Source organism: Leptonotus elevatus, chromosome 11, assembly GCF_054856555.1.
Source record: "Leptonotus elevatus isolate MCC_2025b chromosome 11, RoL_Lele_1.0, whole genome shotgun sequence".
Lineage (NCBI taxonomy): Eukaryota > Metazoa > Chordata > Actinopteri > Syngnathiformes > Syngnathidae > Leptonotus > Leptonotus elevatus.
Window position 1 is genome coordinate 3931310 of NC_141249.1, and position 14687 is coordinate 3945996.

The following is a 14687-nucleotide window of genomic DNA, read 5'->3' on the forward strand; positions in this document are numbered from 1 at the left end:
CGATCCTGTTGATTGGAATCAGAAAAAAATAATTCAGTCTGACACCATAGTACCCCAAAAATATGGAGAACCGGAGCTCAGTGAGTCGTCAGGCAGTACAGGCACAAATTAATGATTGCTACGTTGTGTTTGGAAATGAATGGGTGCACGCTCTGCCTCTCTGCATGCACACTCTCAGAGGTCAGAGTGAATTTAATAAACGCACCCCATCTTGATGGACGCAAACGAGGTGGAAACTCTCCACTTCTATACCTTACCTTAAGTAGAATTGAACAAAAGGGTTTAATTACTGACAAGGATTCTACCTTAAGCCACAATGACAATAAGCCATTAAAAAAAAAAGACAAAATTATACGCACAGTTAAAAGTGCAAAGTTTTCACCTCGTTTGCTTTGAGGAAGTTGAACTCTACTGTTCTTGGGCTTGGTTTTTGTTTAATTAATTTCCTTTCCAACAAAAAAAAGGATTTATACTCTGGAGCTACTTGTATGTCCAACCTCTTCCCCTCCCAAGTTCTTCATGATGCATTTGTTTGACTGGTACGGCATACTCCAGAAAATCTGTTAGTTCTACACAACACATCGATTTTTCTCAACTATTTGGAAAAAACAATTCCCCTTCATTCCATGTACATTTAATAATGGTCTGATTATGGTGACAACTTGGCCCTAACTGATTTATTCAATTTCCATTGCCCGAGGCTGTCTGGCGTTACGGAAAGGATTATTTTAAACTTTGGAGGTTCCACTGTAAAACGGTAAAAGGTACAGGTAAAAAAATAAATGTAATAAAAAATAGACAATACAGGTTGAAAGGATGGATTTTCCAATTCCTCTAAGACTATTCTTGTCCAAAATAAGAAATAAACGAACAAATAAATAAATTAAAAAAATTCTATATATTTTAAGATGTCACATAATTGTTTCCAGGGCTGTAGAAATTCCCATTTAGCAGTATATTATAAAACATGTTGTTGCAGACAGGTAAGTACAACCTGCTGTGTAAAACTTTAAATTCATGGCTGTTCCAGGCAGTCACAACTCACGAGAGGTGATATGAACTGTCAACAGAGACTCAAACAAGGTTAAAAACCATTATGGTGATGAGAAGCCTCAGGCGTCTAACTTGTCATGCTAACAGCCATGAGAGATTATAAAAAACTCACTGGAAGTATACAGCCATACGGCCTAATTTAACTTTTGTTTAATACTGTCACGTCTATGTTTATAAATTGCTTTAAGTTTAGATGATAAACATTATATTTCTACAAATGCTGCTCATTAATGTTTAAATTTAAGAGGTGCAAAAAGTGCAGTCTTCCATAAGAGAATAATACAGGACAGCTGCATCCTGGGAATGTCCCTTAGGCTATAAAACAATTTTGGGAGATTCCCAGAAGTTTGCAAGGGCAATTCCACAACGTGTTAATCTACACATACAAGGCTGGGTGATCGTGCTCCATTTGTAGAGATATGAGGAAGAAGGGATGTACCTTGATAAAGTACTAAATTACACTGGTCTGCATCAAGAATAAACAAGAATGTCATACTGTATGTATTATTGTAGATACTTTTTTCGCTCTGCATACAGTGGTACCATTCATTTTTCTCCAGGTTTTCTGTTTAACGCTATATGTGCTTTTATTATTATAATTATTTTAGCCGTTTTGGTTTAGCTACTAGCACACTGGCCCAGCCATGCAGCTGAGAGAGAACTCTGCGCACTAGTGTCTTTTAAGCAAGCTTCCTATTGACCATTTGCACCAACGTCACATGATCACGTGAGTGTCCTATGATGGACGGCGGAAGGAAATGACTGTTGAATGGAAGTGGACGTGACGCGGAGCAACTTAGTGACTTAGCGACTGTTATTTTACTAATTAAAGGTTATTATTGCCCATTGAGCCATGGAATCTACGAATTCACAGCGCACGACCTATATCATTATGTAGACAATGCCGGTGTCTAACCGGCTCTCCTCCTTACACCGGAGCTGATTTAAATGCTCGTCGCTGGCGGTCTCTGGGACGAGATGCTGCGCTCGCACCGGGGGACAATATACCTTGTAATGCAAAGTTAAAACTTGTTTATCATGCTAACTGACTTATTTTGACACATTCCGTTCTATATTGAAACGCTGTGATGATGTTATGTTGACCAGCATGGGGAAAAAAAGACTACCGTAGTGGCAAGCTATGCAGTCATTTCATGAATATGATTTCGGCCGGCTCCAGGGTAAAAAACTCCAAGCACAAAAACTACATCCCCCATTATTAAACAGTCAAATGCACTTAATAGTTTTGAAGAAGGTACATTTTAAAACTAAGCTGTGTGTACATGCAGTTGGAGTAGACGCTAACTATCTGGCTCGTTAATGTGATTTGAAACACGTAATTCGACACCTCTGTTATTAGTGTGTACATTTACTAGTAAAATGTATGAACATTTATCTACTAACCTCGCAAAAAATTATCGCTACAAATCCGTGAATACTTTGTGGGCTGCCAGTCCTTTCTGTTGATTGCTGCTATCCATTAACGTATTTTGTCTTCATAAGTGGGCATGCGACAAAAAAGCAATATTTGGTTTACTCCCTTGTTTATCTGTATAACCGACCACACAGCAAGATATGACCATTTTATGAGATAATTGATTAGATGAAGGACTTCACGCTGTATGAGATTCAATGGTTATAATACAGGCAAGTGGTTCTTCTGCCGTCCAGCGTCCTGGAGGGGGCGTTCCCATTAGGGCGGTGACATCACGTGCAAAAGGTCAATAGAACAAAACCTGAATTGCCAAAAGATTTATAGTACATACTATCGGGTGACCATATTCCTATTTCCTTTTCCTATTGCCTTGAAATTGTGGTACCAGTCGCAGTTACAGTGTACTTCACCTCGGCTCCTATTAGTCACGCAATGCCAACCGGACATTTTCATGAATTTATAAAACCCCTGGATGCCCGAACAGGATGAAAGAAAATGGTCTGTCCTCCCAAAAGAGAATGTTTGGTCACTCTAACATACTATAACTATTAGACCACCCTTGCGACCACTGGCTTTGAAACAGGTAAACGTTTATCAGTTTTCAAGGACCAGCTACTACTCAACTAGCTAGTAGCTAGCTAGCTCTACTCCACTGGTTTCAACAAGGCTCAGTGTACAATCTGTTACATGCCAAATTACAAAAAACGGGAGGATAAAGAGAAAAACTAATGAGTTATTTAGAGTCTACAGCCAAAACTGCCTAAAAAATGTTGTTGGCTACTTTGTTTACACTTTTTTTTTTTTAATGCAGACCAGTGTTATTATTTTTTCATTTGCATGCAACAATGATACAATTTTTTGAATACCACTCATAAAATAATATACTTTATTATGATCATACATGACTCTGGATCAATGCAAAAGTAATATTTTATTTTGGGATGCTTTTCTTGTGGCATTTTCTCTCCAGAGGACAAGATGACTTGAAAATACAGCTGTATAATGATACTGTACATACACCTTAATGCATGCTATTTTGAGAATGAAGCCAGCAGATGCCAATAAAATCATCACTGACAGCAGTCTTGACTTACAATGGCTGACTTGAATGTAGTGATTTTTTTGCAGCTTGCCTTTTGTTAGGTGCACTTGTCTTCCTTACATTTGTGTTTGTTGCCTTCAGGCTAGCGCTGGCTATTACATACAATATGATGCCATAAATGTTAGGACATTCATCTTCTGATCATTAATCAATGATTGTTATCAATGTTAAGGCATCATTTGTACAAGAATAGTTGTACTGGAAGTGTGCACAGTTATGCTGAACAAACTTAAACTCATAATGTATATGTATGGACAGTCCTCTGGAGAAAAACTGAAGCACGGCAGTCATCTCTACTGTGGAAACATAGTGAGAAACAAATAATCTTACATTACAAAATAGTCTTTTTACACATAAATACTGAATACAAAGGCAGATGAGAAATGCCTTATTTTATGTCAGTAAAGCTTTTGACCATGCAACGTCATTACCTTAAAAAGTATCACAACACCTAGAATGCTGAACACAGCTCAGTCCACCAAAGACAATATCAACTATATACAAAAGATAACAAAAAACAGCTTTATCATACATTGTACAGCTCAAGTTGTACCTTTTGTCCAGCACATCAAGATGTGTACAGGTAGCCTGAAGGGGAGAATAGCAACTACTTCTACAAGTCAACACTATGAGGTCAGAAGCATTTAAATACACAAGAATACACACAAAAATAATATACTCCAAATACATTTATATTATTATATATACATATCCATATAGGTTAAATACTGACTAATGTATTCTCAATTCATCACTGGATTACTGAAAACATCCATTGTCTGTTTTGGCAGCTAAGTTGTTGGTTCACATTTAGCTGCGTCTTATTGCCCGAGAGTTGATAAACGATGAAGCAAGACTGATAAACAATAGTTTGCCATTCAGATATTACGTATATCCGTGTGCGGAATCACTTCTTGTTACAGAGACTTGGATGATGACATCATTGTTAGTAAGGACTTCTATACAGTTACACCAACATCACTTGTGGGGAATTTGACTAAATAAATAAGGAATCAATCAGGACTTTATTTATTTACAATAGTCTTTATTTATTTTTTTATGAAGCGATAAAGGGATTCGTGACCAAGCAGGCGATGGTCTTGTATGGCAATACCACTTTGTTCCTCATGAGGCAGTAAGAGTGTTATAAGAATTTAGAGATTACTGGTATGATACTGAAAATCAGTACACCATTGAAGCTCATATTTTCCTACCAGTGTTTATTAGTGCTTGTCTAATAAAATGGATCGCAATTTTAGAAACACAGCTTCTTTTGTACCAAATTTAAGTATTTTAAATGTTAATCTATACTAAGAAATGTACCACAATAACAACATTGCACATTTCCTACTTTGCATCAATTGTATGCTCCATGAGATTATTTATATAATCTAAATTATTATTATATTATATATTAAATTCTCAATTTATACAGTGTTTCCAATTAACCAGAAGAGATGCTGCTCTATGACAAATAAAAGCACATAGCATTATACAGATCTGAGTGATTTCAATGTCAGTTTCTGTACAACCCACATGGAGACATTTGGGGAAATATGTTCACATATTGGGATAACAAATGGATGGATACTCAATTATGTTGTTTAGATTTGATTCACTGACGTTTTTGACACCATTAATTTAGGAAAGTGCAATTTTAACCTTATCTTTTCAAAAATAGTAAGTTACCCAACTCGAAAGCTGCGTTGTTTGCTAAAACGTCAAATATTAGGAGTTTTTTTTAGGAGAAAAAAGGAAAAAAGAGAACAAAGAAAAAAATGAGTTTTTCTCTCAATCATAAAGAACACTCAATAAGGTCTGCTCGCTACTAGCGGGCTTGAGCACATTTCTTCAATGGGTAAAATGACGACGACGTTTTTTCTCTTCTGGTTATGTTTGTTCAGCACATTTTTAATAACTCAATTGCCTATTTTGGTTGGAAAGAAATAATGAAAGTTCTACTGCTTCTGAAATTCTTTCCTACTGCTGAGAAGATGTGGAAGTGCTCCATGACTAATGTTGCTTCAGAAGCCTGCCAGGAAAAAAAACATCTGTGAAGGCATATAGATGTTTTAGATTGAAACTAATACATTTTATAAATCCTGTCAGCAACTGAGTGTTCTATACTACTTTGGTGATTTACAGAGTCAGACAGAAATAGAATATTATACAGCTTATTATTTCAAACATAGTGGAAAAGCATCCAAGCCTCTATAGCATAGAGAGGGGAAGCAGGGTGGATTTTGTATGTTGTGAACCACCTTCACACAATTAAGGCACCTTTTAAACCCCTGAAGGGTCAATGGGTTCTTCTAATAAGAAGAAATGCAAAGACGCGTAACAAGAAACTGGAGAACATCAAGATGGACATGATGAGAGTAAAAGAAAAACATGAAGGAATGACTGTGGGAAAGTTTAAAAGTGATAATTTAAAATGTCATAATTTTTGATCAGAGGTGTCAAATCCAGGTCCAGAAATTAAAAACCCTGCTACAGTTTGGCTTTAGCCACTTGAGTAGCTAGCTAGCTAACTAGCAGGTAAACGAGCACCCGGGGAGCTAGCTAGCTAGCACCTGCGGGTAAAGCCAAACTGGAGCAGGGTTTTTACCTTCTGGACCTGGATTTGACACCTCTGATTTTGATGATGGTGTCATGTCACAAACCACAAATATTTAAGAATTCTCCATAAGGAGTTAGTAGCCAACGTTGAGCTTGTTCTTATTGAGTTCTCTTTCAAGGTTCCCTATGAGAGTGTCGATGCTATCCTGAAGGTCTCTCAGGTTTACCCTGTTGCTCAGCACGGGGCTGATGTCCTGGATTTTCATGTAAGCCTGGTACGCGTGCTCCTTGTGCAGCCGCGGAGGCAAGATGTGCTCACACACGCTTTCCTTCTCCTCCTCGTCCTCCTCCGACCGCTGCCTGTTGCTGGAACCGTCGTCCTCGTCCTGCTTTGCCTCCACCGCCGCCACCTCATCTTCATCGTTGTCCTCAGGCTGCTCCTCCTCCGCCATGTCCTCGCTCCGAGTCTGTACCGGCTCGGCAGGGCCCGACATATGGCTCGTGACCTCCTGCACGCCGGCTTCCGCATCCTCTGGCTTTTCAAGCCCCTTGTCTGCGTCCATATCTTCTGAGGGTACATCGTCGTAGTCGGCCTCCTCTTTTCCATGAGGGAGCAGAAGCATCTCAGAGGGGAAGTAGCTGTCGCCGCAGCCGCTCCAGTCGCCCGCGTAGCGGTTGCTCGGGCTGTCCAGCCGTCCCGGTTTGGGCCGCAGGACACCCGCCATCTCCGCTTCAGTGAGGTTCAACACCTGGGGGCGCTCTTTTCTCCGCCGTATAGGAGGGGCGATGAGTGAGTCAGGGGCTTCAGATAAAGATGGCTGATTATGAAGGTCCACAACTGGAGAGGACGAAGAGATAAAATAGCATTGATCCAACAGATTGCGATGAATTCAAATGTGCATCGCAAGGCAATTTATTCATTACACCTGGACTATACTCGGCTATTTAATTTTTTTATTTTTAATATATATATTTTTTTACAATATAATAATGCTCTGTTGTGACTCATTTTAAAAGATAAAAAAAATACTCAGCTACTATATCTACAATTGTGGCTGTAGTAAATATATACACTGGGGCTGGACAATTAACAGAAATGTAATTGTGATTTAAATTTTGTCTTGACACGATCATAAAAACGTTAAAAAAAAATGTTTTGTGTGCCAAACAATGCAGTGTGTATTTGCAAGTTCCTGTTGTGAAAGCACAGTGAATGCATCATGTTGCTTGTGCAGCATGTCACAAATGTTATTCTGAACTCCTTGAATGTGCTTTTAAGTTGTTTAATGACACCCCACTTGCTTCAAGTTTACAACTCTAAACTAAACAAACACACAACAAAAACAATTATTGTGTATTTAAAAAAAACACATGTTTTATCTTAGAAACATCGCCAGTGCTAATGCTAGCAGTCAATGTAAAGTCCCATTGATGTGCTAATAAAAAATTTGCATTGAGCTCTTGGAGTGATATTCCTTCAAATAACAAATATTGACACACAAATGCTGTAGGAATACATACAGTTAATATAACAATACTCAAAGGCAAATATTCTTCCTAATTTGTGAAAAACAAGTTATACTAATGAAGCTCAATCGCAAACTTTTCTTTTGTTTTCTTTTTTCTAAATTCTAATTAGTGTGTATTCCATACATATATGGCACCACGCTGCCCCTAAGAGGCCAAAGTCATTTGTTTACAGTGTTATTAATCATGTTTATTAATCATGATTTCAATATCTTTCAACATATGTGTATTCATGTTTTTTGTTTATAATCGCCCAGACTAATTATCAACAGAAAACACATTTGTTCAAACTCAAAATTGACGTCTCTGACAACAGCTCTTCTATTTGGTCTGATAAGCGTGCAGGTGTACCTAATAAAGTGACCAGTGAGTATCTTTTCATGCTTTATGAATGAGCCAAACGCCAAACAACATTCACCCATCCGCAAAGGAATTTCAAATCCAGCTCATCATCTCTAAAATTTGAAAATTTTTTCCTTTCTCAAGATACTGAGGTACTGTATATCCAACATTTAAGAGTGAGTGAGTGAGCGAGGACTGAGTTGCCTACACAATACAGCAAGAAAATTGGATCATCTATATTGTTGGGGTTCAGTGTTTCATCTACATTAATTTCGGAATGGCGGCCCGCCTACTCTTACATTCTCTTAAACCTAGCCGCCACTGTTTCAAATTCCCCACCCCCACATCAAGTAAATCTTCCCCCTTGTTTGGTGCCGTGGTCCTCAAGAAGGTCAAGCACCTAGGCGACAGGCAGCTGACACCTGACAGGGTAGAGTCAGAGGAGTGAATTACCGAATTACACCGGAGACGAACGACCGGAGAAGAGGTAGCTATGTTAACTCGACCTAGATTTGACAAGTTAAAAAGAGGGTAAGTAAAATCTGCAGTCAAGTGTCATTTGTTTTTGCTAACGACTCCCTTATCGGTTCCGTGATGGACGAGGACATCACCACGTATGCAAGTCCCGCGACATTTCCGTGCGCGCCAAGCAACAAACATGGTGCCATGCTCAAAAGTTTGTTGACATCTTCCAAGAAAAGCTAACAACAGGCCAACTTGCAATTTTTGCAAATTGGACATTTCGTCTAAGGGAGGAAACACTACCACTAAGCAAGAGCATTTGCACACACAGCATGCGATTACCGTCTGTCGTGTTTGTGAGCGTGCCGGGGTCCAGGAGGTATCAACCCAGCAGCAACGTTTGCAATGCAAGCGTTCACTCCTATCAACATTCCAGGTACAGGTAGTAACTATATTAGCGCCAGTTTGCCTTTATGTGAAACGTGTCGTTAGTAACTTTTTTTTCTGGGGACCCCATGGCACCCCATTGAGTCCTTTAATGTGGACCTTAAAACTTCACTGTTGGGTTTGTAAGGCCATGTTACTTTTAAATGTCTCTTGTTCACTGATACAACTAAGACATTAAAAAGTGGATGCTAATCTATGTTTATTCATTTTTTTCCCAAGCAGAATCGAAAGCAAAATTGAAAACGGAATCGGAATAGTCTTATCATTTCCCGTCCCTAGTTATTTGTTAACAACACCATGGGCTCCCCGGAATGCCTGCCGCCACTGCTGAAAAAAATCCTAGAGTTGACACTAAATACCACTCTTTCTGCTTCAAGATTATTAACGTAGCATTCTGCAAAGCAGCTCAGTTTCCAGAAAGAGCAACCTTCTCAGTAGAGATAACAAGATTATTCACAATGCCATGGTGTTGTAGAAAATCAATATCTTGATGTTCAATCAAGATAAATAAACTTAAATGTATGGTTCACTGGAAAATAGTAAATAACAGCACAGATGGTTGAACTCTTTAGAACCTCATACATTCAGCAATCAATTTATTGGCCAGTATGTAAAAACACAGAATTTGTCTTATCACAACCCGCCCGAGAAACACGAAAAATGACAATGACCAACAGCGGAAGACATAACGGGAAGACTGGCGGTTAGCTAATTAGCACCCTAAGTTTCTTAGATGGAAAAAAGGAGACATGGAGGGAGGGGAAATAACCCAACAAATTTGTTGTTTTAGAAATTATGTTGAGGACTGTGGAAAACAAAACAACAAAATCATACATAACTAGACAAAGTGCAATTTCTGCAGAAATTGCGTGGGAATGCTGAAATGCTGAATGCTATTAGCTGAATGCTAAGATTTGAATGCATATGCTTATGAAGTAAATTGAAAGATAAATGACTAAAGTACTAAAATGTGATCCAAGCGGGATTTGAACCCAAGTTTTCCATGATAGTCTGAAATTGATCTAAGCACTGAGCTAACTGGACTAGTTTAATTTCATGGCTAATGGCGTATTTATTTTTGAAAAGTGTCATCTGATGCTGAAAGCTAGCATGCATTTAATCATTTGAGTGAAATTATAATGCATTTCTTGATATCAGTTGTATATCACTTTGCATAATGGCCATGGATATATTTGCAATGTACAGTCAAAGGTGGGATTTGAACCAGCGTTGATATTTAACGTTATATTTTGCAAATACTGTAAGTAATGTGAAATCAGTCAATATATACCCGGGAGGCGTGAATTTTTGAAGCAATTTGAATGGTGTAAATCGGAAGTATTATGTGGGAGTTATTGCACGGCAAAAAAGTGTGGAGAAAAAAAATCACAATAACATATATTCCCACAACTACAAGTCCCACAATGGCATGTAGACCTCTGCCAAGACCAAAATATATTTAAAAAATATATATTGTTCATGTTTAGTTTCCCCCCCTCCATCTGTTAGCAGGCCTCTTCCTGGTTCAGGGACGGTTCCACCGATGTCCTTGTAACTCAAACTGAAAAATAAATTCCTGTGAATCTTCATCTCGATTCTCACCAACATTTTAGCTGTGACGTGGCACAAGTGTTAGGGCTTCAACATGTACAAAAACGTCCTTGAGACACTACGTGCAAAAGCTGCATGCATGTTTTGTGGCTATCCTTAGCTGACACTACAGTTTGATTCAATCATTAATGAATTAGCTGAGTGCAAAAGTGAAGCTCCAAAGGCAACATGTCCTTGTGTTCACTCTACAAAATTACACACCACTTTCTGTCATGCTAGCTGTCTAGAAGTTATACAGTCTGCTCAAGTCTCCTTATACATTTAAATAGCAAATAACACTGTTTACATCGACAATATGCGGAATAATTTTGCCGACATTCCCGGCCCCATTCTATATCTTGCAAGAACATGTGATCGGATGTCCTTGTCGTCACTTAAAAGGCATGCAAACTGTCTGAGAGGTGTGAAACGGTGGCAGAAAATATCCCGCAATAATTGTGAAACGTTGGGGTAAGTTTTTAGGAGCTAAGGTTAAGTCTGGAATGTTTTTAATTTGTGTGCAGGCATCTGACCTTCACAAAAGGACAAAAATGATTTGTGATTCAAGTACAACACCACTTCTTAAACGTGGGAATAAAGAAGCAAAAATATTATGCGCAAATACTACGACACGGCTTTCCGCCATTGTTGTTGACCGACGGACGGTTCGCGCGCAGTCACGCGAGAATTAGCGCATACGTCATCAATCTGCGACAATGCGTCGTTATCGAGCTGAGACCATTACGTCATCACTGGAGGAGTATCCTGCATATGGTGTCCAGACTAGTGTTGCGCGGGATACCGATACCAGTACTGTACCTCGATGTTTTGGCGTCAAAAATGGCTCGGTTTAATTTTTTCTTTCTACCGGTACTTAAAAAAATTAATACGAGACAGCCCGCCAACTCTGTTTTAAAGGCACACACGCCAACTCTGTTTTAAAGGTACACATAAAGGCATGGCCGGCTGTCTACATATGTGGAAAACGCCTTAAGTAAGCGACACGCTTCTTTCAGCGTGTGCGAGAGGGCGCAGGAAGATGGCTTCACGCACTGAAGTGCTTGCTGGACGTGCACTCCTCGTTGAGAAGCATGAAGCGCTAATTAAGCTTATTAAAGCTTATTAAGTGTAGCATTTACTGGCCGTCTACTACGCGTTGAGAAGTATGACGCGCTAATTAAGGCTCCACGGGAGCGTGCAGGCAGAGTGGAAGCCACACGACAGTATTGGCATTGCCTACGCATGTTTTAAATAAACACATGAAGAACACACGTGTTGTTTTCAATTTTGAGTTTTAGAAACGTTTTGTATTAAAAGCAAATGTTTTTCGCGGAGAAGCAGAAGAAAAAGCAGCAATCATTCCTGCAGTGGACTCAAGGTGCGTTCAATGAACAGGCACACAGTAGGAAATCACAGTTATCCATAGAAAAAAATCAGACAACTGACAGAGCAACAGATACAGGTTGTGATGTATTTTTGACACTTCCCTTAAAAATAAGTGATTTTGTTTGCCGTTTGTACTATTTGATTACGCAATTGACTAATTGGAAGCGGAATGGAGAAGACATACACGCTCAAGCAACGTTACATTGAGTCATTGGAGTGCCACTGTATTGCCAATATTTAAACCGGATGACATCAAATGCAGTCAAATACAGTACTTCAAGAATATGGCATGCAATGTGAAAGCACATACAGTATAAACATACATATATACTGTATGTACATAAATTAACATGTATACATCCCAATATTTTGAATTAATAATAAAAAAATAATAATTTGAAGTTCTTTTGTCAGTTTTTGCTGCTTTTGCTGATGTTTTAGAGTTTTGTCAAGGTACCGTTTCAGTACCGGTATCAAGGTATTTTATGCAGGTATAGTATCGAAGTCAAAATTTTGGTATCGTGACAACACTAGTCCAGACGGACACGTACGGGGCGCGTTTTGAAATCTTTCCACTCTGAAGCCCAGTTTCAAAAGTGTTCGGTTTCAAGCTCCGAAACCACGCCAGTTAACACACCTAACACACTTTTTAACAGTGTGGTTAACTCTGCGTTCGTGGCTAATGCTGCCCTTCATGATGCCCGTTGAGCTCAAGAAAAAGAGAGTCTATCGAGGGCTCGACTTTTACATTGGTGATTATTCTGATGAAGAGTTACGCACACGCTATCAGTAACACAATGCCAAGTCTCATGAGTCAAAAGAGAAAGAATATAAATTTGCTTTTTTGAGACAAGTTCTAAAAATGGACAGAGAGGGGGCTTGCCCAACATTTAGTGGGAGGTGATTCCAAAGAGAAACACTGTGAATAGCAGCTAATTATTTAATTTTAATTTATAAGTTAAATGTTTAAATTAATTTTAATTTAAAACAATTACAAATATTAGTAATAGTTACAAATATTAGATGAAAAATACACACATATTAGCTGTATGTAAATACAAAAACAAGACAAATAATTAAAAACGATCAAAATATTACGCAAAAAATACAAATCAGTCAAAAATACAAATACAGTATGTTAGATAAAAAAAACTAAATTAAACAAAAACCTGCATTATTATATGCTACAAAAATATTGGCAAAAATATAAAACTATTACACCAAATATTCACTGAAAATACACAAAGTAGAAAACAAAGAAATTATAATTAATTTAAAAAATGAAAATAAAATATTTCACAAAAACTCCCAAATTGCTTGAACCATTGATTGATAAACGTTTTCTTCATCAGCAGAAAAGTTCCTGCTTATTTTTTTTTTTGCGCCGAGTGCCGGGGGTCGTTTGGATAGTATCCATTTCTTTCGCCGACCCGGAAGTAAACAAAAAGAGGAAATGTGGGATATATCGGTGCTAACCAGTGACGTAAACGGCACAGTTAACTTTGACGGTGCCGTTAACAAATAGCGTGACTAACCGTGTTTTGAACAACACATATTTAACGACCGGGTTAGTTAACGGCGGGTTAAGAATTTAACCGCCGGTTAGGGGTTAAACAGTGGTTAAAATAACCAAGAATTGAACAACTGGGCCTAGCTAGATCGGTCAAATTTAACCTTTTTTGGGGTAAATTTTACCAATCTGTTTTTAGGTTGCAGAAAGTTCCTTTTAAGACTTCTTTTTGCAAATACTTTTGCTAGGCTTTTTACTTTTTTACTCTGTAGCACTTTGAAATTGTTGAAATATAAAGTGCATTACAAATCTAATTTGTTATTATTATTTATATTATTCAAATCTCTGCAACAATACCGAACTGACAACTATGAATTAAATTTCCTGCCCTGGTACGATTGATAATACACCACATTGGAAAGTGTGATCATTAATAGTAGTATTTGACATTTTTTTCAGTTCCACAGATCCAATGAGCTGTTTTATAAGTTAAGTTAAAGGAGGAGTTTGCGGTTTAAAAAAACAAAAAACTTGTCATTTTCGTTAAAACCAAAGTTCCTACGCACATTCCTACTCATGTCCACTTTAATCTGTGAAAATATACCAGGCCATTTTAGTTAGGGTTTTATGATACGACCTAACTGTAGAATATTAAAACGATCTTGGGATTGACTCCACTCACTGAAACCTGCAACATCACAGAAGCAGTTCCAGAAAGATTCATTAATATAAAATAAAACTAAATTAGCTTTCACTTTTCACACTCAATGACAGCTGGCAGACAAGACAACAGCTGCGCAAAGTGATGCTGTGCTCCGCTCTTGCTTGATTTATCTTCACACTGGGGGCAACGCCTCAAACGTCTGATTCAAAGTCGGATCTAGTGGCCCAATCTGCCATATTAAAGCCCTTTGTGGACAGCTTCATGTGTAAGGAGGAAACCGACGGCAGCTGGTTGCTATCAAGTGGCACAGGATCATCTCAATGCTCAAAGCTCTTTGTGAAACTCAACCACCACAGTCGTTTGCACACAACATTCAGCTAATCAAGTACATACAAGTGTGAATTTAGGGTTGCGTACCTTCAGTGAACTTGTATGTACCCTAACTCTAATACGATGTTTAATTATGTTCCATGTGTGTTAAAGTAGCAGTTGTTTAAAGGTTTATAATTACTGTAAGTAGACGCTAATTTCCGTTAGCCCGTCTATGATGATCCACATCATTTATTTGCATTAACAGGACCATTGAATGGGCTGAACATTGGCACTTAGG

The 14687-nt window shown here is 38.3% G+C and overlaps 1 protein-coding gene across 2 annotated transcripts in view; it reads right to left on the minus strand.

Annotated features, from left to right (window-relative positions):
- Positions 1-6171: 6171 nt before the first annotated feature.
- The window catches only part of syde2 (synapse defective 1, Rho GTPase, homolog 2 (C. elegans)), a 60727-nt gene continuing 52211 nt past the window's right edge, over positions 6172-14687 (minus strand). For both annotated transcript variants that reach the window (XM_086089846.1, XM_086089847.1), the window contains exon 8: positions 6172-6987. In XM_086089846.1, coding sequence (XP_085945972.1) covers positions 6284-6987 — 704 coding nt within the window. In that variant the 3' untranslated portion in view covers positions 6172-6283. The remainder of the gene's footprint in view (positions 6988-14687) is intronic.